Genomic DNA, 24,613 nt, shown 5'->3' on the forward strand with positions numbered 1-24,613 from the left:
GAGCAAAAGAAGTAGAAATGGGTATTTGCTACATAAAGTGGGTACTTGCTACGTTAAATGGTTATTTGCTACGGAGTGGTTTTTGTGCAATAAAATCTTTTAATTGTGACATATAATTAAAAAAAACAGGTTTAACATGTTTTCTTTCACAAGCGCAGAACTTTCCTACCAAAAAAAACAATTTAAAGTAAAATATGATGATTTTATAAAGAAAAAAGATAATTGACCTTGTCAAAAAATTCTGACTTGTTAAGTCGAGTTGATACTATATGTGGGAACGCAGTTTTGTTCTAAAATTAAGATGGTTTAGAAAGTAAAATATTCCAGATCCCAGAGGGGTTTTACGGCAATAAAAAAGGAACTTGAAGACCTTTAAAGTCCGCCAAAATTTTTTATTTTCGTGATTTTTTCGATGCGTGTACCAAAGATTGAGTATTTGCTACATTGGTCGTGTTTAGATTGATAAACTGACCAAAGATTTCTTATTGGTCGGTAACTTTGAATAGAAATATTATAAGTGAAAAATAGACTGATATTCCACTGTAGAAACGGGAAAATATTGGAAAATTTTATATCAAAAAAAGAAGAGGAGAAAATATTAGCAGATACTCAGCCATGAATCTGGAGAGAGAGAGAGAGAGAAAGAGAGAGAGAGAGAGAGAGAGAGAGAGAGAGAGAGAGAGAGAGAGAGAGAGAGAGCATTTTCCTCATAGAAGCTCAGTCTAAAGCCTAGCGAGATGAAATAATAATCATTAAGCTTACTTTTCAAGGAGTTTCTGCTTACCAGAGGCATAGAAAATGATCAGGTAACAGTGTGGAGAATTGGAATGTTAATCTAGAGGTTAATATTGAACTCGGCAGGCCGCGCTTTAAGGCAAGATGCTTGTGTCTATTTATCCATATTTACACTATGGGTATGGAAATTAAGAATTCTAAAATATGGATATTTAATGGCTTAATTTCCCGTGTGTTGACTTTTGATGTCAACGTGACAGAAAGGAAGTTAATCTGCACTTTTGTCAACAAGTGATTGGCATGTCAGTAGTACATTTCGCGATCGTACGTGTCTCGGCTGGTTTTCAAAACATGTTGGAGCGTTACAAGTCGGTTCAATCCCAATAGCGTTTTATTATGTTTCAAAAACAAGATCGCCCTTCTGTTGGTGATGTGCCCAGCTGTTCATCCAAGTTTGCTTCTCCAGTATCGTTCGTATGTTTATTGCTCTGTTCTACCGTCTTGGTTGGTGTTGAGATCATAAACCAGCGAGTTCATAATGTTGAAGATGTTATGGCGGAAGTGGGGCGAATACATGAATCCATGAGGGATTCTACCGAAGCAGCAGGTACCCAACCTTCTGAAAGCACTGGTTTTGTCGGGAACTTTGATGGCAATATTGCTCAGGAGAGCAGAGATATGACCGAAGGCAGTATGCTTTCTCTCGTCAACTTATAATTTAGTAAAGGACCCTCACTACGACAACGATACGACATACAATTTTCCTGGCGAACTCTTTTCGATCCCCTGAATTTTGCCGAGGCTTACTTTGGTGAAGAAATTGGGAGTCACAATGGTACTTAGAGAGGCTAATGAATTTGTCTATTTTAATAACTACATAAACTCACTTCTGAGGGGTCGATAGCAAAAAAGTAATAGCGATCATCGTTGTAAAAGTTCAAGAGAGCAATCATATGAGTAACATTATGCAATTGATCATTCAAAGATATCCCTTTTTCAGTAACTTGGATTAATATATTCGATGTATTGTTGGCCGGATAAACCCTCCAGGAATATGAAGGGTCCATCGTTGAATGACTAAAGCAACAGTGCGACGTCTGCTGTTTATCATAATAACAGCACAAAAAGGTCTTGGATAGCTAAACGTTTTGAAACGTGAGGAATGGGTGTGGGGGGGGGGGGTGGGGGGTGGAAAAACGTGAGGTACTCTTGCGTGCCACAAGGAAAGGTTGAGCTTAATTTAGGTTCTCGTTTAAACGAGGCGATCATACACGTAAAAGCGAGCAAAAGAAAATCAGTGTTTGCTCGAGAATAAGGCAGCCTCCTTTCATTATTTGCCCGCACAAATTTTCAGCGACGGAAAGCTTAGTAAGAACCAGGTAACCGTCATTTAGACGAATCTGGTTTGGAGCCAAACGTTGTATAAATAAACCACTGTTGAGATTATTGTCTGGTAAGGAGATTTAAAAGTGTTACCGCTTTAATTTTCAAACACTTTTTGAAAAAAAAATTAATTTCCAGTTAACGCCAGAAGCCGTCGCCATTCCAAGTTACCTGAGAAAGGAGCCAACACTGGTAAAGTTACGATAGAGGTGGTTAGAAGTGAGATAAACAAGACCATGAATTCATGGTCACCACGATCATTTTGTTCGCCCAAAGAACAAATTTGCGTACAGGGGCCACCAGGATTGCAAGGACCAAAAGGATCACGGGGAAGGAGAGGCCCGCGTGGATCTACAGGAAGGATAGGGTCACGTGGTTTTAGAGGAGAACTAGGGCCTTCCGGAAAGCAAGGAAATATCGGACCACCAGGTGAGAAGGGTGCACAGGGTATCACAGGGGTTCCGGGTCCCAGGGGGCCACCCGGAGTTAAGGGAGAACCTGGGGAACCTATCTCTCTCCCTGTAGTTGTTGTTTCTCCAATGAAGCAAACGCTCAAAGAAAATCAAACTGCAGTGTTCCAATGTTCGGTGAGTGGAAATCCTCAACCGACTATGACGTGGGTGGGGACAAATGATACTCATCTCCAAAGTAATTCTCACCTTGGCGTTCGGGGTGGGAGATTAGAATTCCATCACGTGACTCTTAGCGACGCTGGAAATTACTCTTGTGTTGGAAGAAATGTTCTTGGTTCCGAGAGTCAGTCTGCGAAGCTAATCGTTGAAAGTAGGAATGGGCATGCAGAAGAAACTGGGCGTGAATTTATTTCATCATCTGTTTTTTACTATTCTTTAATATCAATTATTTAAATCAACTCCATTTAGCCAAACCACATGTTCAACTTGCTTCAGGTCCCACTCAGGCAAGGGTGGGACAAAAAAATTACGCTACCTAAATGTCACGTGACCGGCTTTCCAAAACCAATTGTGTCGTGGAAAAGATCGACCGGTGCCTTGGCTCAAAAGAGGGCAGATTACCATCAGCAGGATTTGACAGTGGTTGATGTGGAAAGAAAGGACACTGGAGCGCACGAGTGCAGAGCCAGAAACCATCTTGGAGAAGGTTCCGCAGTTACGACCTTGTTTGTTTGGTCGGCACAAAAAATTGTCTCAAAGCCACCCGACATGCTCACCAATGGGGTTGGTGGGTCAGTGTCTCTGAACTGTTCTGCCACAGGGAAGACTGTTCCTCTCGTCTCTTGGAAGCGAGCAAGGGGGGCCTGGGACGAAAAGAGAATGAAAGTAGACAAAGGAACCCTAACTATTTCGGTTCTGAGAGAATCAGACTCAGGAATTTATGTGTGTGAAGCCAAAAGTCCGCAATTTACAATCGATGCAAGAACATCGCTGAAGGTGAAAGGTTGGTTTAACAGGGTGATTGTGTTTTTTTTTTGCATCCATGTTCGATACAAACTTTCTGGCCGTATCACACGATTATGATCACTTCTCCGTCTGTAAAGGGCGGAACTTAATAAACATTTTATTTTCGGTTTTGCTCTGAATTTTGGCCAAAACAATGAAATTTTTCTAACTGCCTCTTAAAGGGATCCTCCACTGTTTTTGAAAATATCGCTTAAAATGCTCTTTAAGTGTCCAAAAAACGATTTTTCGGACAAAAAAAATTTTCTCCCCTTAAATTTTTTGTTTTGGCCTCTCAAAGGAGGCCTTCGCGACCATTTCGAACGTCCCGCAATCGCCATTTTGATCGGCGCGCAAGGCTCTCTGGGGTGATGACGAAAAAAGGTTGCTCGTCCGGCACATGTTCCAGTCATCTGTTTTCAAACAAACTGAGTATCAGTTCTACAATGTCTATTCTGCCGTATCAGCTTGAACCAGAATATTCTTCCAGTGAGGAAGGAGAGGAAGAACAGGTTGATTCTGGGGAGGAAGAAGCTTTGTTAGATTCTTCGAGAGTTGAAAGTCGCCGAACGGATCTGTCTTGGTGTGAATGTGAGAGATGTAGTGTCATGCCAAGTGAAGTTGAATGTGTCTGCTGCAAAGAACTTCCTTTTTTGTCACAACTGGTAGAAGGTTAGTTAATTTTGTTTTAATATATAATTTAATCTCACTTTCTGTTTTCCGAAGGGGTATCAGAAACATAAACATTTATAATCCGAATAATTGTATTCTTTGCGGTAAATCCGGGTCCATGGTCTCGTGGTTGCTCGGGGCTATCTCTGAATCTCTCGCTTACTTTCTTCTAAAAGGCACTTCTTTACTCTCACAAATCGCCCGACTGTAACAAATCTCTTGTCAAAATTCGACACAGTTACTCGGACACGAGAGGATTGTTTTGAGTATGAATGAAATCTTCTGTTGTTTACAAAGGTCATTGAGAACACTAGATTTTGATGTCTTATGAAATTTTAAAGATAAACAGCATAGGCAGGAGATACCTTCTGCTTCAACTGAATGAAGTTTGTTTCTATTATTTTAGGGTTGACATGTATCACTCAAAATGAAAGCTTTCGAGCAGTTTGTTTAAACGAAGATGTGTTGTGGACAGCACTAGCGAGTCTGCACGACAGGGAAAGTGCTGGTCTTCCAGACAGACAACAAGTGCCCAACAGGTATTGACATTTTGTGGTTGTTGCCAATAAAATATATTTCGTGTTCAACAGTTTGTTATTTATTGTTTTGATTGGAAAAAAGGTTCTCAGGGGAAGGGGTGCTTAGAAGAGCTTCGTAAAAAAGGGGTGACTTATTTTATACAAGATCTACATTGCTGTTGAATGTTACTTTGCTTGTGGCCTGTCACCAAAACCCACATTAGATTTTCTATCTGAAGGGGGGGGGGGGTGCTACAGTCTGGGTTAGGATGGACTTGAAGTAACTTGAATGTGAGCCAGGAGTAAGCCAGTCAATGTCTATAAGGAAGTCTGGTATAATTAGCAGCAAACCTGTGTATTGTCTTCTGTTATCTTCTAAACATTGAATATTGTTGTTTTAAGGTCATTTCGTTATGCAGCTTATGGACAGTTTACCTGGTGGGCTCATGGGTACCTTGGCAAGAAAATTCGACGTGTTATCCCCTCTTGTGCAGTAAAAATTATCAGGGAAAATTTTCCTTGTGAAGATGGGATTTACTCTGGATATCTTCCTGGAGACGATGATGATGACAGTGCCTTTGACAGTGAGCTTCAACAAGCATGGAGGGACTTTTTAAATATTTAAAACATTCATCTTGAAAGCAAATTTTCAATCAATTACAACACACATACAATGGCTTTCTAACCAACCCATTTCACCCATTTTTACTGCTACTTTTGCACTCTGATTACTGATGCTTATGATGAATTTGAATTATGTATTATTCTCAAGGTAAATGTGTTCATTTGGGACAAGAAGTCTATTTTTTACATATTTTAACAACATAAACAAGAAACCATTATAATGTGGTCAATAAAATTATTGACTTTCACAATTGAAAGTGTATGTTTTTTTCTGTAAATCATTGGCAATCATCAGAGAAAAAGTTGTAATCCTCCTAAAAATGCATGAAAACAGAACTTGCCACTTCTCGAAAAAAAAAAAACAATGTTAAGAAGCAACTTGGGGGAATTTTAATTAGTTACTTGAACCGAGATAGCTGCTGTCGTGTTTCAATTATCTCTTTCCTGCTTGGCCTTTCCTTTGGAGCCATTATACCAGACCTGTCATTAACCCGTGCAGTAGGTTTGGTCCCTGATGCTGCCAAGTGAAATGCTGCTTGCAACATATCTTCTAGGTAATCATAATGTTTTTTTTCCAAAACTGGCTCGGCACCAAACTTCTTTGAAACCTTGCTCCATGATATTTTGAACCTTGGCTCCCCCTGTGACTCTCCAGTTTGGATTACAGCCAAGTAAAAAAATGACTACTTGTCAGAGTTTGAGGGCCTTTTTGAAGAAAATATTTCAACTAGAACCTTGTGGCACAAATTATAAATTATTATGATAATAAGTACAGTTTAGGAAAGGACAGTTACTGACACCAGTGTTAAGAAATTACTCAAATGTATGCTATTTTAAGGCTTATGACAGGGCAGTCTCAGGTATTGACTTGTTTGCACATGGATGACATAATGTGTCAATCTTATCTATATGGATCTATAATTCAATTAGGAACGTGAATTTTGCATGCCTTGAATTTTTCAAATCATACTGTACCTCTGTAATGTGAATAACAACATACCTGGGGTCTATTGACATTAAAATTGTGATCCAGGGCTGCAAGCATGGTACCAACTTTCATTACTTCATGAGAGAAATGTGTCAGTTTAGGAAGATACTTCAGGTACAAGGAATGGTAAACCTCCAGAGATGTAGTGTGGACAAAGTCTACAAGGTGAGCAAGATCCTTCAAAAGAGCCTTGTCTTTAACAATATTCACTAGTGCAGTGTGTGCAGAACTTCCCGGCTTTAGCCATTTCTTCTTTCGCTGCTGCTCAGTGGGAAGTGGATCATGTTCACACTTATGGAAGTGTTGGTTGCCTGGCCATTCATGTCTGTTGGTCACATGGTGAATGACTGATAGGCACTTCTCTCGCAAAACATCAGGATCTTTGCCACAGGATTCTGCACACCACCACAGATGATTCACAATGGAAGGAATCCATGCTGCCAACCCAGAGCAGCCTGATTTCTTTGATGCTGCAGACAGCTTCTTGCTAACAGACTTGGCAACATGCCATGGGTCAAAAGCATGCCTGATGTTACCATGGTTGACCCTCATTTCCTTTTTTATCTGAGGATGTCTGTCAGTGGAAATTACAGCAACCTTTATGCCATTGGCTTCGACATGTCCCAAGGTGTCCACAAATCCCTTCTTTTCCATTTGGTTGGAATTAGCCACTTCTGAAACACATACAACTTTGAAGTCAACCACTTTTTGACTTTCAACGTCAAGAAATGTATAAGTACAGTATTTTCCACAGTGGCCTGGTGAATCACAACGACCATCACCTGCCAAAACAGCTCCACTTTCTCTGGACTTTAAAGTGGAGAACACGTTGGCCTGTTCTTCTTCCCAAGTTGATTTAGCAACTGGAAAGATATACTGTTCTCGCAAGTTGTAGTATGTGCCTTTGCCAATAAACTTCAAGTTGATAAGACTTGAAAATGACTCAAACCTAGCAAAGGGTATACCTGAAAAAAAAATCCCAGCACTAAAGAGCAAATTTTCGGACCCTCTAATATCACCCAGTGGGGGCTGTGACTGCCACTTGTAATCACATTGTTCAAACAGTTCAAGTTCAGAGAAAGCTGGGACCCTTCATTCTGAATTTCAATGTTGCCCTCGGAAACTATAGGTGATCCGCAACTAGGACAGAAGTGCAACAGTTCCCTTAACTTGTCCTCATAAATAAGAAAGATCCGCTCCTTAGAATAGTTGCTGTCCATTACTATATCCTGCTCTTGTGAACAGAACTGTTCATCTCCATCCTCACTTGGCAAAAACTCTGACTGGCTTGATTGAAATTCACTAGAAACTGTTTCCTGTGAAAGAACAACTTCCATAGGTTCATCATTGTCTTGAGACAGAATTTCCCCTTCATAATCACTCAATTCTGAGAACAAGTCAACTTGCGACCCTTGCGAGTAACAATCATCTTTATTCATGTCTTCAGTTAATGATGGAGGGCGGTTGCTTTTACAGTAATTGTGGTCAGCAAGGGCAGCCTCGCGCATGTCAGCTGGAAACTGGCATTTTTTGTCACACACAATCACCTCATACTGAGTGGAAGCATCAACCTTTGTTGTGACTGACCAGTCAGTTTGAGTTCCCATCTCACACATAGTTGGGGGGGAGATGTTCAATTTCTTCTGCAACCTCTGGCATGCTTCCATCATCACCATGGGCCCCTGCAGAGCATGGGTCTTCTTGCAAAATGGTATCAAGAGTCTAAAAAGAGAGAAATAAATTTATCCCACTCATCTTTAAGACTGTTAAATGCAATTAAAATTACATGCATGCTTAAATTTCGAGGGCAATATCTAAAAATTAACGTAAGAATTAAAATAGGCAGATGTAACTAATCAACAGGTTCAAATGGAGGCTTGTAAACAACTAAAATACAACATCTTTTAGGAAAGAAGAATCTTACTACTGAACGTAATAAGAAAATAATGGAGATTTAAGATAAATGGAAGTTAGTTATAAAGGAAGAATTTAGGTAAAGTTGTGTGTTTTCAACGAGAGGCGAGTTGTATTTGTGTTTGATTGTTTTAATTAGTACAACTTGCCTGGAGTCGCTTTCTCTCGCGTTCTCTCTTCTCTGCACGTTGAACGCTTGATGCGCGTCCACCTTTCGGACGTTTGTGAGAAAAAAGTGTTGGAATGGCGCCAGGCTTAAGCGATTTCTTCGAATTACTTGACCCCATTAATCTTACTTCCATGAGGTAAGACTCTTCAAAACAATCCTCTTCGAAGTGTTTCGAACACAGACGTGGGTCTTTGGGCAAGGATGTCCTTCCAACAGCATGAATCCCAGCTCGTCGAATCGCTGCATCATTTGGAAAATTATGTAAACGAACTTTGGGATCGTTTTCTTTGTTTTTAGCTTGAATATTACAGTCAAACGCAACGCAATGCGGCATTTTGCTACCAATTTTACTCAGGGCAATGGAATCGAGCAACCTTTTTACGTCATCACCCCAGAGAGCCTTGCGCGCCGATCAAAATGGCGATTGCGGGACGTTCTAATATGGTCACGAAGGCCTCCTTTGAGAGGCCAAAACAAGAAATTTAAGGAGAGAAAAACTTTTTCTGTCCAAAAAATATTTTTTTGGACACTTAAAGGGCATTTTAAGCGATATTTTCGAAAACAGTGGAGGATCCCTTTAAACGAAGCCTTCTTAACTAAGTAACGACCAAGAACTCAGTAACTGGAATAACTTTTCCCACATGAGTCCGATTAACGTATTTGTTAAAACACTGTATCCTTTTTACCCTAATTACCGAGACCTCAGCGTCACGACCTCGAGCCGAATAGTTTCCTGCCCGGCCCTCCCATTTAGTCAATAGGTACATATTACGTCATTTTCTTAAAGCTTCCCTTTCGTTTACGCCTGATGGCCGCAAAGGAAGACTCGGTATCATTAAAAAATTCACCGCCCCAAGAACAGCTAAATATCTCATCAAAGCCTTTGGTGCTCGGGGAGGGACACATTCCTATAACTATGGACACAGACCAGGAACTAATCACGGCGGTTATGGTGAAGCGATAAAGAGGACATTTAAACCGACCAAAGGTACTGTTCTAAATATTGTTGTGGGGCAGAGAGGGGGAGATTCAGTGGAGGTGAAGATGTCCAAAGCACGACCATGACAGCAGCTGAGCTCGGACTGTCTGTCAAAGACAGCGCTGGCACTGGGGGAGGGAGAGGAAGTTTTGTTTATATCACAAATGATTTGCTGTTTTTAGCTGCTGGAGGAGGAGGGGGCGCGTTTGGTGGATATAATGATGTGGATGGTCAGGCAGGAACAAGTGGAACCAGTAGTGAGGGGAACGATCCATCACATGCAAGGAAGGGTGGTACCAAGGATCAGCCAGGAGAATGTAACAATGATGACCCTAGTTACCATGGGGGAGTGGGTGGGAGCTGGAATGGCCAAAGTTGTTCAAGAAAAGGACCTGAGCACGGAGAGGGGGGTGGGTCGCGTGCTTGAGGCTGGATAGGAGGTCAAGCAGGAGCTATGAACAGTGGAAGTAACGGCGGACCAGCACCAGAAGCAGTAGGAGGGTTTGGTGGTGGTGGAGGAGGAGCGGAGGAAAACGGCGCATCGGGTAGAGGTGGAGGGTACTCTGGAGGAGGCAGCGGTTCCAAAGATAAACAAGCCGGAGGGGGAGGTGGTTCGTATTGCGCCGGGGAAAATTGCCATGGTGTGACTGGAGGCAACGTGGAACAAGACGGCTTGGTGCAAATTACAGAAAAATGAAAGAGCTTCATTCAATTGTTCTTCATGAAAGCAAGGATTGAGCGATATTACTTACGGATTAGATAACGTTATTTTAAAGCGATTGGGTCTCTTTCATAAGTTCTCGGCGAAGACGTTTTAACATAAACAGATAAAAGCAAATCAAGATATGTATGCCTTTTTTTGTTGTTGATTAGTCCATTACTTCTAAAAGCGATTAAGATATGATCCTTTCTTCTCCTATTTCAAGGTATGAAGGTATTGATATCACAAGGGGAAAGCCTACTTCTCCCTCTCCCCCTCTCCCGTGCTTACCCGCGCGCGGGCCCGATAATAGCTCAAATCCATCTGGCGAATGTAATCTAGACACACGTAAATTGACTCTACTTATAGCAGCCACAAGGGAAATTATGAATCACAATTTGGGCAAGCTTTAGGAGAGCCTCAATGGGGTAATGGCTTTCAGGTACGGCTAATGGTTAAATACGGATACCGGTGAATTTCTTTTCATTATTATTAAATATATATATATATATATATAGATATAGATATAAATAGAATAAATGTTTGAAAAGAAAATTTGCCCTGAGCGGGATATTTAACAATTATTCCACGAGCGCGTGTTGGATATGAGATGATAGAGAGCCAAAGAGGCGCGTAGCGCCGAGTTGGCTATAATCATCTCATATCCAACAAGCGCAAGTGGAATAATTGTTTTATTAAAAACGTCCCCAAGATATTGGACAAATCTTACCAAATCTTAAGTTGTTCAGCTCCCTTTTAATTTTAACCCGACGCGTACGCTTACCATATTTGTAGGTTATGGTATATTGGCTCATATACCATAACAGCTAAGCCAATAGAAAGTCTTGAATTGCATTATCCAATGATCGAGTTTTTAATAAATATATACTTTTATCGCGTTCAATTTTACCTATTTTTCGCCCCGTGTACAGCACTTTTTGAGGGTGTTGCTTAAGGGACAAAAAATAAAATCACGATATAACTGTGTACGGAAAAAATTAACATAACACAAATGAATGGGAAGACTTTTTCTTAAAACGTGTGAAGTTTGGTGTTGACTGAATTAATTTTAAGCCTTTAACGGAGCTTGGGTTTTGCAGTTAATTTTGGACAATTTGCCAGGCAGAAAACCGCACTTAAACTGCGTTTTCAAATTTTCGCAAATTTCTGAAAAATTAACACTCGTCGGAACTTTTAAACTTGACTTTTGAAAACAGTTTACCAAAGGGTATCGTCGAGAAAAATATGAGCAATTCACCAAAATGTTCGCTGACGGACGATTCTCTATCCTTACAGGCAGCCATTCTTAAAGACCTGTGAAAGCGTATTGTGATCGTCCGGGTGAGTGTAGCCCTGAGAACGACTGTTGTCGGTAGTGGCCTGGTGACTGACGTTTCGATAACCTGTGCGGAAGTCATCATCAGAGTAAAAAGGTAGTAAACCAGCTTTCCAGAGTCAGTCGTTGAAAGTAGTTAGGGATATCAGGCATTGCGCACAGTCCCAGACAATATTGTGGTTCTGACTTTGAAAAGCTGGTTTACGAATCTAGAACAGACTCCCCTAAACAGGTGTTAACTACTACCGGCTCTATACAAACAACTCATTCACGACATTAACATTACAAACGAATCGAGTAGAACGACCTAACTTTACTCTCTCGGTCTTATAAAGGAAGGCTGAGAGTTTTTAAAGAAACTGTGGTGCTGCGTCGGTGGGGGTAACAAGGTAATTTGTTTATATCAACTGAGTTGAAATTGTAAATTGGCCACCCTAACGAGTTAATAAACCTGACGTTTCGAGCGTTAGCCCTTCGAAACGTCAGCTTTTTTAACTCGTTACAGTGGTAAATTTGCAATTTGAACCCAGTTGATATAACCAAATTCACTCGGTCTTACTTTTAAGTGACGCTTACAAGGAATACAGAGTTACCCTTCAATCGAGATCCAGTCTTTGTACTTCTTAGATGATCAAAGGCGGAAGAAATAAACTATAACGCACTATACATGCCGTCACTAAACTGTCAGCAACATTTTCATCAGGATAGACAGCAATCAGCTACGTTGGCAATAGGTTTCGGCTTTCCTTTCTTATCTTTTTTTACTACTTTTTCAAGTAATTTCTTTTCCGCATACATAATGAGAAGAATTGACATACCTTAAATACAATTTAAATATGTCCTCAAAAAACGCGTGCGTACATCCACACAGACACGCAAGGATGAATTTAGTCATTTCATTAAATATTTCAAGTTCTTTCACCGTAGAGGACATTTGTCAAAAAAAGAAATATAACGCATCATTGAAATGTTAACTTTTTCGAATTCCCCATAATTTGCCGCGCTTGACTGCATCGTATTTTCTAGGCAACACAGTTAAACAATAGCTCCACAGATGTTTTAGAAAAATCCCTTATTTAGGTGAGCAAAGACGAGACGTGCTCTGAGTGGAGAGCCTGAATGATTTATTGTTTTTGGCGACTTTTTATCAGTTGTGGCGTTTGTTTACCTTTGCACAATGTTTCACTCTAATTTTTTATCACTTAGGAGTGTTTGAATTTTTCTTAGCCAAATCATCGTATTCCCAACAAAAGCCAAGTCATGGAATCATGAGCTAAGCGTTTAGAAGGATAAGATATAGAAATTATTCAATCACGTACAGCTGTAAGGCGTTTCAAATGATATGATATACAAATTATTTTACCACGTAAGTCGCCAAGTAAACAGCAAGCAAACTTATGATCTCAGTTTAGCCATATTTCGTCACAATTAATTCAAAATTCAATCACAGAAAAACTGTCATATTGCCAACCATAACACTCTGTAAATGATATAACTAGATCATTGGTGATACCATGGTGTGAGACAACAAAGAGAGGAGGTCCTAACAGGTTTCGGCACTGCTTTTTACATACTATTTTGACAAATTTTTCATTCTTTTCCACGTTTATAAGCAGGACTAACCGATGTTGACGGCATCAGAATCATGTAAAATAAATTGAAAAAAAAAAGGTTGAATTTTCTCCCTCAATAAATATATAAATTTGTTTCAGTGGAAAGAAATCTAAAATATAATTCTAGGCGTGTTGGTTTCGCAATACAGTACGGTTTCGATAACAACTTTTCGACTTCATTAAAGAAATATTTTCCCTTGGGGCATTTCTCCTGCATCACGAACAATTATGAATAATATTGAACCAGATAACGTATCAAAATACTGTAATGATGAAATCGATATCCGTCTTTTTGGATAAATTTATCCAAATTGTTGTACTTGTCTGATGGAAGTAGCTCCCACCGGCCTTTTCCGGTCTCGGAAACCCTTGCCTCCAAGTTGTATGAAAAGCACTTTGGGTTATTTGCACAGACAAACCCACATTCGTCGCCGTCTTTAACTTGAAATGAACTGGTGCTACTCATGTCTAGGTAAGAAAACCTTTCTTCTACCATCATCATCAACAACACGTCTTCTGGGGAATCGCGGTTGAGACCTTTGAGAGAAAAGGTTAACGAAGATTTTAGAAACTGCCATTGACCTAGCTCTTCTAACTGCTAGATCCATTACAAATTACGAACAAAATTTGAAATTCAGACTTAAATAAACTTTGCTGTACCTTGTGAAGTATGAAGATAACCGAAAAAGCAGACCAGTTAAGGCAAACATTTTCCAAGTTTCAGTTTATTCTTTATTTTATTCTTTACTATTGTTTGTGTCATACAAGTGAATTCCTAAGATTGGCCAAAGCCAGAGGCTTAAATGGCTTATGGTCAGAAACAAAGACTAGTTTTTCAAAGAACAGTAGACTAATCTAAGTATTATAATATAATCTAATCTAATGAAATCTAGGTAATAAACACTAATCGGGGTATATTAGAAGTTCAGTATAATGTTCACTAATTTACAAAGAGCAGTAGATTAATCTAAGTAGTAAACAATAGTCCGGGTATATCAGAGGTTCAGCATAATATTCAATTTTGGTAGCTAAAAAATATAATTCAGGTTCAAGAAGTACAATTTAAGCTTCTTTTTGAAGTTACTAATGGTAAGGCTGTTACGGCAAGTCAGAGGGATATCATTCCAAATAGTTGGGGCTTGGGAACAAATGGCAAATTGATACCTACGCGAGAATTTGTGTAAGTTAAAACAAGAGCGAGTTGAATAATCATTAAACTCACGATTGAAATGTAAAAGCGAAGAAAGAGTGGCAGGCACAAGGCGATTGAAATATGAGAAAACAAAACAGGATACATGGAATTTGTAAGTGGAGCGAAAGAATGTTGAACTTAGAAAAAAGAAGTTTAGTATGTGTTAGTGGAGGAGAGAATGTAATAATGCGAATGGCTTTCTTTTGTAGTATATAAAGTGGTCCGAGGTAGGAGGCAAATGTAGACCCCCAAATCAAACTACAATAATTAATGTATGGTAGGAAAAGAGAATTATATAAAGTTTTCAGGGTATGGGAGGGAAGATCTCGTCTTGATTTACGTAAAATTCTTATAACCTTAGCGACCTTATCACAGACAGTAATAATATGATGTTTCCATAAGAGATTTTCATGAATGATAATTCCAAGAAATGTACATTTCTCCACCCGGGTTACAGGAGTGTTATTTATATAGATGTTAACTTTGGAGAGATCAATCTGTTTACGCCGTGGATGGAAGATAATGCATTTGGACTTGTCAGGGTGGATAGTAAGCTTGTTTGCATTAAACCAGGAGAAGACATGAGAAAGTTCTTGATTAACAATGTTTTCTAGAGTAGCCAAGTCTTTATGACGAAAAAAGATATTGGTATCGTCAGCAAAGAGAATGAAAGAGAGGTAACTAGAGGAGTGGAAAATATCATTAATGTATAAGAGGAAAAGGAGAGGGTCAAGACCTGAACCCTGAGGGACCCCACACTTGACTGTTTTATTGGAAGACACATGGCCATTGACCATAACATATTGCTGCCTATTAGTCAAATAACTATTGAGCCAGGCTAGAGGAGTACCACGGATACCATAAAAGTTTAATTTGTCGTTAAGTATCTGATGGTTGACTGTATCAAATGCCTTCTTTAAAGTCTAAGAAAATTCCAACAGTGCATTCATTATTTTCAAAGCCTTCATAAACATTGTTACCATATTCAAGAATAGGCATTGTAGTAGAGTGGTGTGGTCTGAAGCCATATTGAAAGCGGTTAAGGATGTTAACCGCTTTCAATATGGTTGACCGCCGGGTTCCATATCTCCTTTCTCCGAGATGTTAAATTGTTAACTTATAGACGCGATAAAAAAACGCCAACCGAATGGCTGTACCAAAGTTATATTATTTCCTAAAGAGGCTTTAAAGAGGATTGTTTTCAAAAAATTCGTTGTTATTTGACTAAAAAGAAATGCAATTAAATGATGCGAGTACGGTTTCTAGGATATTGGCGTTTGAAGTAAGTTAATTGAGCACCTGTCTCCATGAGACCAAAGAGCATATATTATCTATGGTAAACGGTTTAACAAAGCTAACTGCACCTGCATAATCAAGTAACTCAACGTTATTTTATATAGCTTCGAAAAGATGTTGTATGTTGTATGTTGAAACACTGCGTACGTGTAAACACTGCGTACGGGGAAAAACAAGAGAAGCATGCATGAGCTGCCTTTGCGCTGCCTGATTAAACCGTTTCTTTCGACATCCTTTCCGTACCTTCACCTGTTTCGAATGGTAGCAGAACTAGCTTAGACTTCCTGAGGTGTGACCTTATCACTAATAATTAAACTGAGTGATAATGTTCATGATTGTTTATTGTAATCCCTTCCTCAACATTGAGTATTAAATACAAAAACTGTTGATAAAAGTTTTGACCCCTACTTGATTTAATTCTAGTGCTCTCATTAGATCCCTTGGTCGATCCTTTTTATCAGCTTATATTCATCTTATAATTAGTAAAAATAACTTACACCGTTGCTTAGCTAGAAACGAAATCAGCGTGCATATTATTGCTAAGAATCTGTAAATATTGTTATCACCTTTATCGTTAAAACTTCCTCATTTTTTTGCCATTGATATTGTTATCACTATTTTTGTTATCATCATTACTGCTATCATTAGTAATGGTAATAGGACTGAGTGGACCGTGAGTGATAACAAAATCGGCGCGCGATCGTCCGATCTGCTTATCACCGTATGTTACAGACCGAATTGGACGATGTGAAGTCTTATTACCAATTAATTATAAAAAAAAAAAAAAGCAACAAAACAAAACAAAACAAAGCAAGAAACAAAATATAATTTCCGACAAAAGAAGAATGTCCAAGTAATTAAAGAAGAGAAAAATCTGCATTAATAAAACCAACTAGCCTGCAATCATGACTTCATTACTAGGATTACTTTGCTCACGAATAAGTTGACGGCCTTGAGCAATGTTAGCCAGAGAGAAGACTGCAAGTTGTTCTGCACTAACGTGCCAGTTTAATAGCAGAAAATTGGGGTTGATCTAGCTATATATGAAAAGTGCCTTGACTATATTTAATCTTTAACGGATTTTCCTGTGAATTCGTGGAACAGGTCAGTCACATCTAAAGCAACAAAAACAAATAAAAGTGACTATTGTGAAATCATGGTGAAATAAAAATTATTTTATCATGTATAGATAAAATAGGTGCTATCATCTGTGCGAGTTGCCTAAATCAACAATAGATCCTCTCTACATTTCACCTTATTTTACAATTAACTATGATCAAATTAACAAATAGATTCTATTTTGTTTTGCATCTGTTTAGTAATAAATCATAGATGACGTCAAAATGTAGCAGGAACAAAAAAGAGGCACACGAGGTACAAGGCAATATTTTGGTCAGAAGTTCTTTTCAGACTAATGACCAACCAGGCACTTTTAAATGCGCTCGTGCACGATGTAAAATGTTTCCTTTCATTCACAACACAGAGAAAATATCGGGACTCAAACGATCCATTAAGATCACCGATCACTTCACGTGCACCTCCGCCAATGTAAATCTATTGCATAACTTGCACTTATATCAAAAAGATTTACATCGGCGAAACAGGCAGAAGACTAGGTGACCGATTCTGAGAACACCTTCGCGACGTGGAGAGGAATGACAAGGACACATCGAAACCAATCGCTAGACATTGTAACTTACCTAATCATTCTAAGCAACGTATGGCAATCTGCGGTCTTTCCTTACACTTAGGTAGCACGGAAAGCCGTAAAACTCTTGAACAAAAGCTCATCTTTCAAACAGGCAGTCTAAATCCCACAGGTATCAACGAACGCTTTTCATTCCACTAATTTATTTGTGTTTTTCTCGTTGCCATGTTCCCACCAATCACGTAGCTCCATTTTATGCTTTTAAAAGCACACACAACCCACAATTCCTCTATTCGCTCCGACGAAGGGCTAACGCTCGAGACGTCAGCTTTTATAATCATAGCGGTGGCCAATTTACCATTTCAACTTTGTTGATATATTGAAATTACTTCGTTACCCCCACCGACGCAGCCCCAAACAGTTTCTTTAGAAACTATCAGTCTTTACACACGAGGTACAGCCTAGCTAGACTATAATTATTTTAGTATTTACAAAGCATATCCTTAATTTATCCTTCAGCAAGTTGAGTTGTAGTTACTATTAGTACTCTAAATTTCTCGGTGCAGATAAGTAGAAGCTTTCTCGATGACCTATAGGACAGTATATAAGAAGTGCTGAGACTAACAGAGAATGTTCTACTTCTATCGAAAGTAACACGGTAGGATATAAAGAGTCTTTGTGGGATAGTTATCATGGCCAATTGAATCCCAGTCTGGTAAATCGTTTTTTGATGGCAGTAATGTGGATGAAAAGGTATTTCGACCAAGATAAATCACCTCCCAGTCATCGGATGTAAAGACGAATGTACCGGCCAAGATTGCGGTTAGATCTTGTACTCCTTTTGGTGACTCGTAGTTGCCACCAGAGGCAAAGTCAGCATATGAATTGCTGCTGCTGTTGGCATTATCCGATATATAAATGTCCCAGCCACTTCCGAATGTTGGACCATAACTAGAAGTGCTTCAGTGAATGGCATATGCCGGCTGCAGCACCATGATCTTAAATGGATGAAGCTCCTCTTTGTTCCGTAAAGAAAATATAAACACATTGGAAGTGGTGGGAGAAACACTTGTAGAGTCTGAAGAACAAAAGCGTGCACATTATTGAGACGTCTTTTCGATTTGAAAATGCAACATGTGCAAACCTATTAATTTAATAGACAAATGACAAAGGGTGAATCGTAACTTCGGAATAAAATGACAACTAAAAGAAAATGGTTATTATAGTTTTGTTACAAGCGGAAGGAAAATAAGTAAACTTTTAATATTTTCTGAAATTCAAGACATATTTGAGTTTTACTTGCCAGCGATTTCTTTTGTTTTCGATTTTAATTCCATTCGTTTTGTGACAAATAATGACAAAAACAATTCATTATCTGTATGGACTGATCGATCGATTGATAAATTAAACTGATCTGAAAAATTTTCACATCAGCCGCTTAGCCACATACTGGCCATGTTATTGGAGAAAGTTCAAACAGACAAAAACAAAAATGTTCCCAGTCAGAATGTGCGGACCTTAAGCAGCAGAGTTCGAACGTCATGACTTCCAGCCAAATGTTTTCCCGTCCACCCCTCCTTCTCAGTTAACTCACAAGACGATTTCTATATTGCTGATTCTGGCATTATGCGGGATTCGTGTCACATGTGAACCGGGTGATCTCATAATAGCCTCTCTGTCTCAGTTGAACATCACTGGAGTGCGGAGTCTGAAGGTCTCACGTTAGAATCTTCTTGGGAATTCTTAATTTTCTCTTTGTCCCACGCTCACGAGAGAACGCTTTTCTGAGTCATCAAGCTCATACTCATGTACACATTTAAAAAAGTATTCAAGTCTTGAAATTATATAAAGCCAGCTTTTTCAATTGTAGAAAAAAGTTCTACCTTCGCCTCTTGTCAATGTTGGTAAAAGGAAAGCCTCGAAAATAAGTTAGATGAAAGTTATATTTACCCCAAGGAATATCAGCGTATCCTCCAAACACGTACTGGCCATTTTTGATGATGGTCACGGTGTGATCTTTATGGTCGCACCTGGTGTGGAAGATTGCAACAGCCCAGCCATGTGTGGAGGCGCGGTGACACAGCAACCAATGGGAGTTGTTTCCAACAGCAGGCTCCAGAAAATGTGAAAGGTTTCCGAGAAACATTGCGTTGTCCACCAATATTGGAGAATTGATTGAAATACCTAAGAAAGAATATAATTGTCCGTTAGGCATTAAACTGAATTAAATCTAGTCTAGTCACTTGTCTGTTGAAATTTAACCCGCCAGACAAAAACATGTGAAAAGTTCTTACTGTTGGCTGTTAGCACTCCTAGTCACAAGCAATAAAAGAGATGCCTTTTTACCTTTTTATTTTGTTTATTTTAATACGGTCAAATTGGAAGGTGGCTAGCGCTGAAATTTTCACTGTTTTCCTGTTCTTTTTTTTTTCTTTTTGTGAAAGTTTGGTCTGCTACCAGTGGAGCCCATATCCGATTGCACGGTTCTTCATCTCTTACTTTGGACTCATCCTTCGATCGAATCATGTATTTTGGGGATTGTGAGGGATGCTGTATCTTTCACAATGAAAATAATGCAATTCTTTTGTTCACTTATTTTGCAGTTGTTTTTGTTCGTTTTCTCGTCAATTCATGAGGTTTGATTTTCACGCAAGAGTAAAAATTACATCTCTCAAGCGTTATACCAGAAATACATGCACTCTTGTCTGGCAGTCATTCAACAAGAGCCACAGCATTACTGCAAGTCCTTAATCTTAGATCCTCCGTGTCTGTATAAAATTATCGTTAAAGGGCCTTTCATGACAAACCTGACGTAATATTGCATTGCCTGCCAGAAAAGTCCTTTGGACAACGGCATTCGAAGCTGTTGACTTGATCGATGCAAGTTCCACCGTTTAGATACGAATCTTTCTCGCAGTCGTTAATATCTGTAGAGAAAAAAATTAGAATTGTTATCAACACATCAGGAACGTATATAGTCAAACTCGGGGGATTGTTGGGTGATTTTTAGCATTATTCCTTTATTCTCGTTGATTTAAAATAAAGCCTCCAATGGACCACCAAGGGGTTCTAATGAAACATTAGTGTCAACACCTCCAGGCAATTGAAACCCAAGGGTCAAGATTTCGTCTAAGGAATTGGCAAGTTGAAAATCAGTCTTACGCCTCATAATATATAACGCAGATAGAATGGTTAGAGAGGACAGGAATGTTTTAAACTAATACGTAAAATTCTTTCCCTGTTTTGCAGTCTTTCCCCTCAAATCCATTTTTGCAAACGCACACATAGCTATTTTTCTTGTACTGCGGTACGCAAGTCCCATTGTTTTGACAGGGTTCTTTACTGCAAGGAGTCTAAAATGGAAGCAGAGGTAAAACAGTTAGTCAACAGTACACATGAAGTTTTCCTAAGAAACAAAAGAAAACCCCACTCGCTAATTACAAACTGGTGCCACGGTTCTATGCAGTTGTATTGGTGCTGAATTTTGTCGATTATGCGTGCTAATAAAGCAGGTTTTTATTGCAAACTCGGGCTTGTGTGATCAGGTATATATATTTCTATGAGGCTAGAATTTAATCAAAGCTATGACCATCTCCATTCTTTGGCGGGGAAAGTACGATACACCTGATTATGCAAGTGCGACTCAGTCACGAACTAATTTAATACTGAGATCAAGCATTAATTATTGAGGAAAGTGCTCCCAAGGAAAGATGGCAATCATCCTCAAAAAGAGACTTTGCTCCTCGTTAGAGCTTTGGAGGAGCTGGATATATCAGTAGACTATCTTCTTCTTATGGTGGAACAGAGAATTCACTCTGATACGCAAATTAAAGTGCTAAGTGAAACCCATGAAAAGCCCACTGAGTGTTAGCCCTAGTAAAGGGTAATAGGGAGCTACACGAGGTAAAGAGAAAATTCTTATGACCTCGGTGGGAATGGAACCCACGACCTTCGTATTAAATCTACCTTTGCTATGCCGAATAAGCTACGAGGTCGGACAAAGAAAGTTGGGGTCGATTAAGGCGGTGAATCGCGGGGAAGAGTAGAGGCCCGTTTAAACGGTTTAAACATTTGCTTCAACATGCATTCAACACTTTGTTGCATGTTCGGTGCGTTTAAACAGGTCTTCCAACATTTTTGAAAACGTAAAAATTTCGAAAGGTTGTTAAAAGCGTGTCTAATCAAGTTTAAATCGGTTTAAACTGTCATTTAACTTTTCCTTTGTAGGGCCTTTGTGAGGCCTGTCAAAGGCCTCCCAACAATTTTGTTTTCACATGATGCACGATCCGCGCAGTAGATAGCGCTATTTAAGCAATAGCGAAAATCAGGCCTGAAAAAAATCAGGCCTGTACGGGATTCGAACCACTGACCTCTGCGATACTAGTGCAGCGCTTTACCAATTGAGCTAACAAGCCAACTGGGAGCAGGCCGTTAAGTTATGAACTTCATATATTTCACTGTATCTGATTTATCACTTTCACGGGTTTCTTACCAATCAACTTAACGGCCTGCTCCCAGTTGGCTTGTTAGCTCAATTGGTAGAGCGCTGCACTAGTATCGCAGAGGTCAGTGGTTCGAATCCCGTGCGGGCCTGATTTTATTTTTCAGGTCTGATTTTCGCTATTGCTTAAATAGCGCTATCTACTGCGAAGATCGTGCATCACACGTATCTAATACCGCAGTTAAAAAATATACGAACTTCATATATTTCATTGTATCTGATTTATCACTTTCACGGGTTTATTACCAATCAACTTAACGGCCTGCTCCCAGTTGGTTTGTTAGCTCGATTGGTAGAGCACTGCACTAGTATCGCAGAGGTCAGTGGTTCGAATCCCGTACAGGCCTGATTTTTTTCAGGTCTGATTTTCGCTATTGCTTAAATAGCGCTATCTACTGCGAGGATCGTGCATCATACGTATCTAATACCGCAGTTCAAAAATATATGAACTTCATATATTTCATTGTATCTGATTCATCACTTTCACGGGTTTATTACCAATCAACTTAACGGCCTGCTCTCAGTTGGCTTGTTAGCTCAATTGGTAAAGCGCTGCACTAGTATCGCAGAGGTCAGTGGTTCGAATCCCGTACGAGCCTGATTTTTTTCAGGTCTGATTTTCGCTATTGCTTAAATAGCGCTATCTACTGCGAGGATCGTGCATCATACGTATCTAATACCGCAGTTCAAAAATATATGAACTTCATATTTTTCAGTGTATCTAATTTTGTTTTCGCGTCCAACATTTGCCCAACATCCGTTCAACTTTTGTTGAACGAATGTTGGTCAAATGTTGAAACCGTCTAAACGTGCCTTAAGGGTACATATAAATGTTTTACCGCGTACTCTGAACACAAACAGAGAAATTCGGGGTCGATTTGTGTTCATCCCTCGTAGATTAGTCGGCAGAGCAACGGGACTTTTCATAGGTCTCACTTAGCACTTCAATTTACGCTTTAGATTTAATTCGCTGTTCCACCATTTGTGTTCATAGTGCCACGCGGCACAACATTTATACGTATCTTCTTCTTAGTTGAGTAACTCCCCCTTTCCTTGTTCGAAAAATATATAGCTATATTCGCTTACCTTCTCTATTTGAAATAAATAGGTGTTAATGATAGAAAAGAGAGAGGTATGTTTTCTTTAAAGCAGTATAACTATATCATATAGAGACAAGTAGCCATAGAGTAAAAACTGTTGATTCGCGTGAAGAACAGAATATACAATTTTCTTTGACATTTTGTTCAAATTTGCATAAACATATAATTTGAATTCTTCCGTCATTAAATTGATTTGATTTTAAACAGCTGCAGCTATCACACACGAGGCTACGTAGCTGCATGAAGAAAGATAATTAAGTAAAAATAGGAGACTTTTTTCTACTTTTAACGTTCTGAATCTGTGGTAACTGTCTTCTGTGCTTTTGTTTTCTGAAAGGTTTTCTTTTGTTGTATATTTGCACTCGTGAATTTTCGTAATCAAATTGAATTCCATAAACATGTCTTGTATTCATTTTCCACGCAAAAGACGTGACTATGTAACCTCTGAAGCGAAGCCAAGAGGGAATTTTCCGCTGTCGAAACTCAAACCGCCGCAAGGAAGATGTGTTAAATTATCTCTTTACGCGTTATTTGTGCGTCTAGGGAGATCTGAAGCATTTGAGAGGTTTGGAGAGCACCCAAGATATTAGAAATACTCCAAGGGACATTAGCTCCAATTAAATCGGACAGGACTGTTGCGAAACCCTGAACGTGTGTATTGCAATCCTGTCTGATAACCACCTGTCTAATTACATGTTTCCCCTGGGGAATTTTCTCCAACAGCACGCAAAACGTTGTTCATGTTGAACACCAGACCACTCACCTGGATCCCGTAATGATGGAATCTCTGGCTGATGAGAACTTTGTCCGAGTTGTTGTACTTGTCTGATGGTAGCAGCTCACATACACGGATTCCTGTTTTGGAGACACTTGCCTCCAGGTTTTATGAAAAACACAAAGGGTCGATAAGGCAGGCAAACCCACACTCGCCGTCCTTTTGAACCTCAACTGACTTGATCTTGCTGATGTTTAAATAGGAAAACGTTTCTTCTACCATCTTCATCAGCCACAAGTTGTCTGAGGATTCTCGACTGAGACCTTTGTTAGAAAAGGTCCGGACGTTTTTATCACCTATCACAGGGAAATGATTTCGTCACTTGTAAAGCTATCCTGAACGCTCTCTAAATTGAACAAAGAAATTGAAATAAACAGAAAGTATGCTTTGTAGTACCTTGCGAGGTATGAAGACAGCAAAAAAGGAAGAGTAGTAAAGGCAAACAATAAGGGAGTCTAAGGCGAACCAGCTCCATATCTTTTTTCCTGATATATTGCGTTGTTACTTCACTCGATATGAATAATGTAACTAGGTCCATCTTCATAAGTTATAATTCTTAGTAGTTAAAGGAAGTTTTTGCTATTGGACCAGATCATGATCAATGACCATTGCGTAATTTGTAAACTGATAATGTTCAAAGGAAGTCCTTAGAGTACCTGTCTTGGTGAGATCTTGATTATTGCTCAACAATTTAACAATGAAACCAACTGCACCTGTATAAAACAATCCCTTGACGTCTTTTTATCAGAGAATGGCTTAATTGCTAAACGGATCGAAGTAGAAATTAAAGCCTTTGAAAGTACGGGGTATATAAGTAACTTTAAACAAGAAATGAATTAGATGTTACATTTTGGCAACCTAAATGCCCCCATCTGATCAATTTTAAACCCAAGTAAGCGAGTTTGAATATCAAAGAGATGGTAATGTCTGGCTCGCCGTTTGTTTCAAAATGACTCAGTTGATGACATGGAACTTAATTGCACGAGTTACTGCTAAATCCTGATGGTTTATTTTCCATTATCTACCTTGATATCGTTTTTAGCTTATTATTCCAT

The 24,613-nt window shown here is 39.2% G+C and overlaps 2 protein-coding genes and 3 pseudogenes across 3 annotated transcripts; 3 read left to right on the forward strand and 2 right to left on the reverse strand.

The window, feature by feature from the left end:
• LOC148739397 (uncharacterized) overlaps window positions 1–24,613 on the forward strand; it is an 86,621-nt pseudogene that overhangs the window by 28,020 nt on the left and 33,988 nt on the right.
• LOC148739398 (uncharacterized) lies at window positions 1,132–10,094 on the forward strand (annotated as a pseudogene).
• Window positions 3,969–5,363, forward strand: LOC148739399 (P2X purinoceptor 7-like). Its single transcript, XM_088751244.1, has 3 exons — window positions 3,969–4,205; window positions 4,612–4,744; window positions 5,126–5,363. Exons 1-3 carry the CDS (start codon window positions 3,980–3,982, stop codon window positions 5,346–5,348), a joined length of 582 nt encoding a protein of 193 aa, XP_088607370.1. The 5' UTR covers window positions 3,969–3,979; the 3' UTR covers window positions 5,349–5,363.
• On the reverse strand, window positions 5,397–7,127 carry LOC148739400 (uncharacterized). Its single transcript, XM_088751165.1, has 2 exons — window positions 6,348–7,127; window positions 5,397–6,030 (listed from the first exon to the last, which is right to left on the reverse strand). Exons 1-2 carry the CDS (start codon window positions 6,987–6,989, stop codon window positions 5,746–5,748), a joined length of 927 nt encoding a protein of 308 aa, XP_088607291.1. The 5' UTR covers window positions 6,990–7,127; the 3' UTR covers window positions 5,397–5,745.
• LOC148739401 (uncharacterized) lies at window positions 17,824–24,245 on the reverse strand (annotated as a pseudogene). The gene is made up of 6 exons (XR_015996384.1): window positions 23,955–24,245; window positions 23,547–23,854; window positions 20,425–20,535; window positions 19,990–20,113; window positions 19,133–19,366; window positions 17,824–18,260 (listed from the first exon to the last, which is right to left on the reverse strand). The product of XR_015996384.1 is annotated as an uncharacterized LOC148739401 (transcript).

This window comes from Stylophora pistillata, chromosome 2 (assembly GCF_964205215.1).
Source record: "Stylophora pistillata chromosome 2, jaStyPist1.2, whole genome shotgun sequence".
Classification (NCBI taxonomy): domain Eukaryota; kingdom Metazoa; phylum Cnidaria; class Anthozoa; order Scleractinia; family Pocilloporidae; genus Stylophora; species Stylophora pistillata.

Excerpts from the sequence above, each read along its gene's own strand:
- LOC148739399 (XM_088751244.1), top strand. The coding sequence starts at position 3,980 with ATGTCTATTCTGCCGTATCAGCTTGAACCAGAATATTCTTCCAGTGAG. Across the intron at positions 4,206-4,611 it reads TTTGTCACAACTGGTAGAAG|GGTTGACATGTATCACTCAA; the intron begins GTTAGTTAATTT and ends CTATTATTTTAG. Across the intron at positions 4,745-5,125 it reads AGACAACAAGTGCCCAACAG|GTCATTTCGTTATGCAGCTT; the intron begins GTATTGACATTT and ends TGTTGTTTTAAG.
- LOC148739400 (XM_088751165.1), bottom strand. The coding sequence starts at position 6,989 with ATGGAAAAGAAGGGATTTGTGGACACCTTGGGACATGTCGAAGCCAAT. Across the intron at positions 6,031-6,347 it reads TTAATGTCAATAGACCCCAG|TCATTTTTTTACTTGGCTGT; the intron begins GTATGTTGTTAT and ends TCTGACAAGTAG.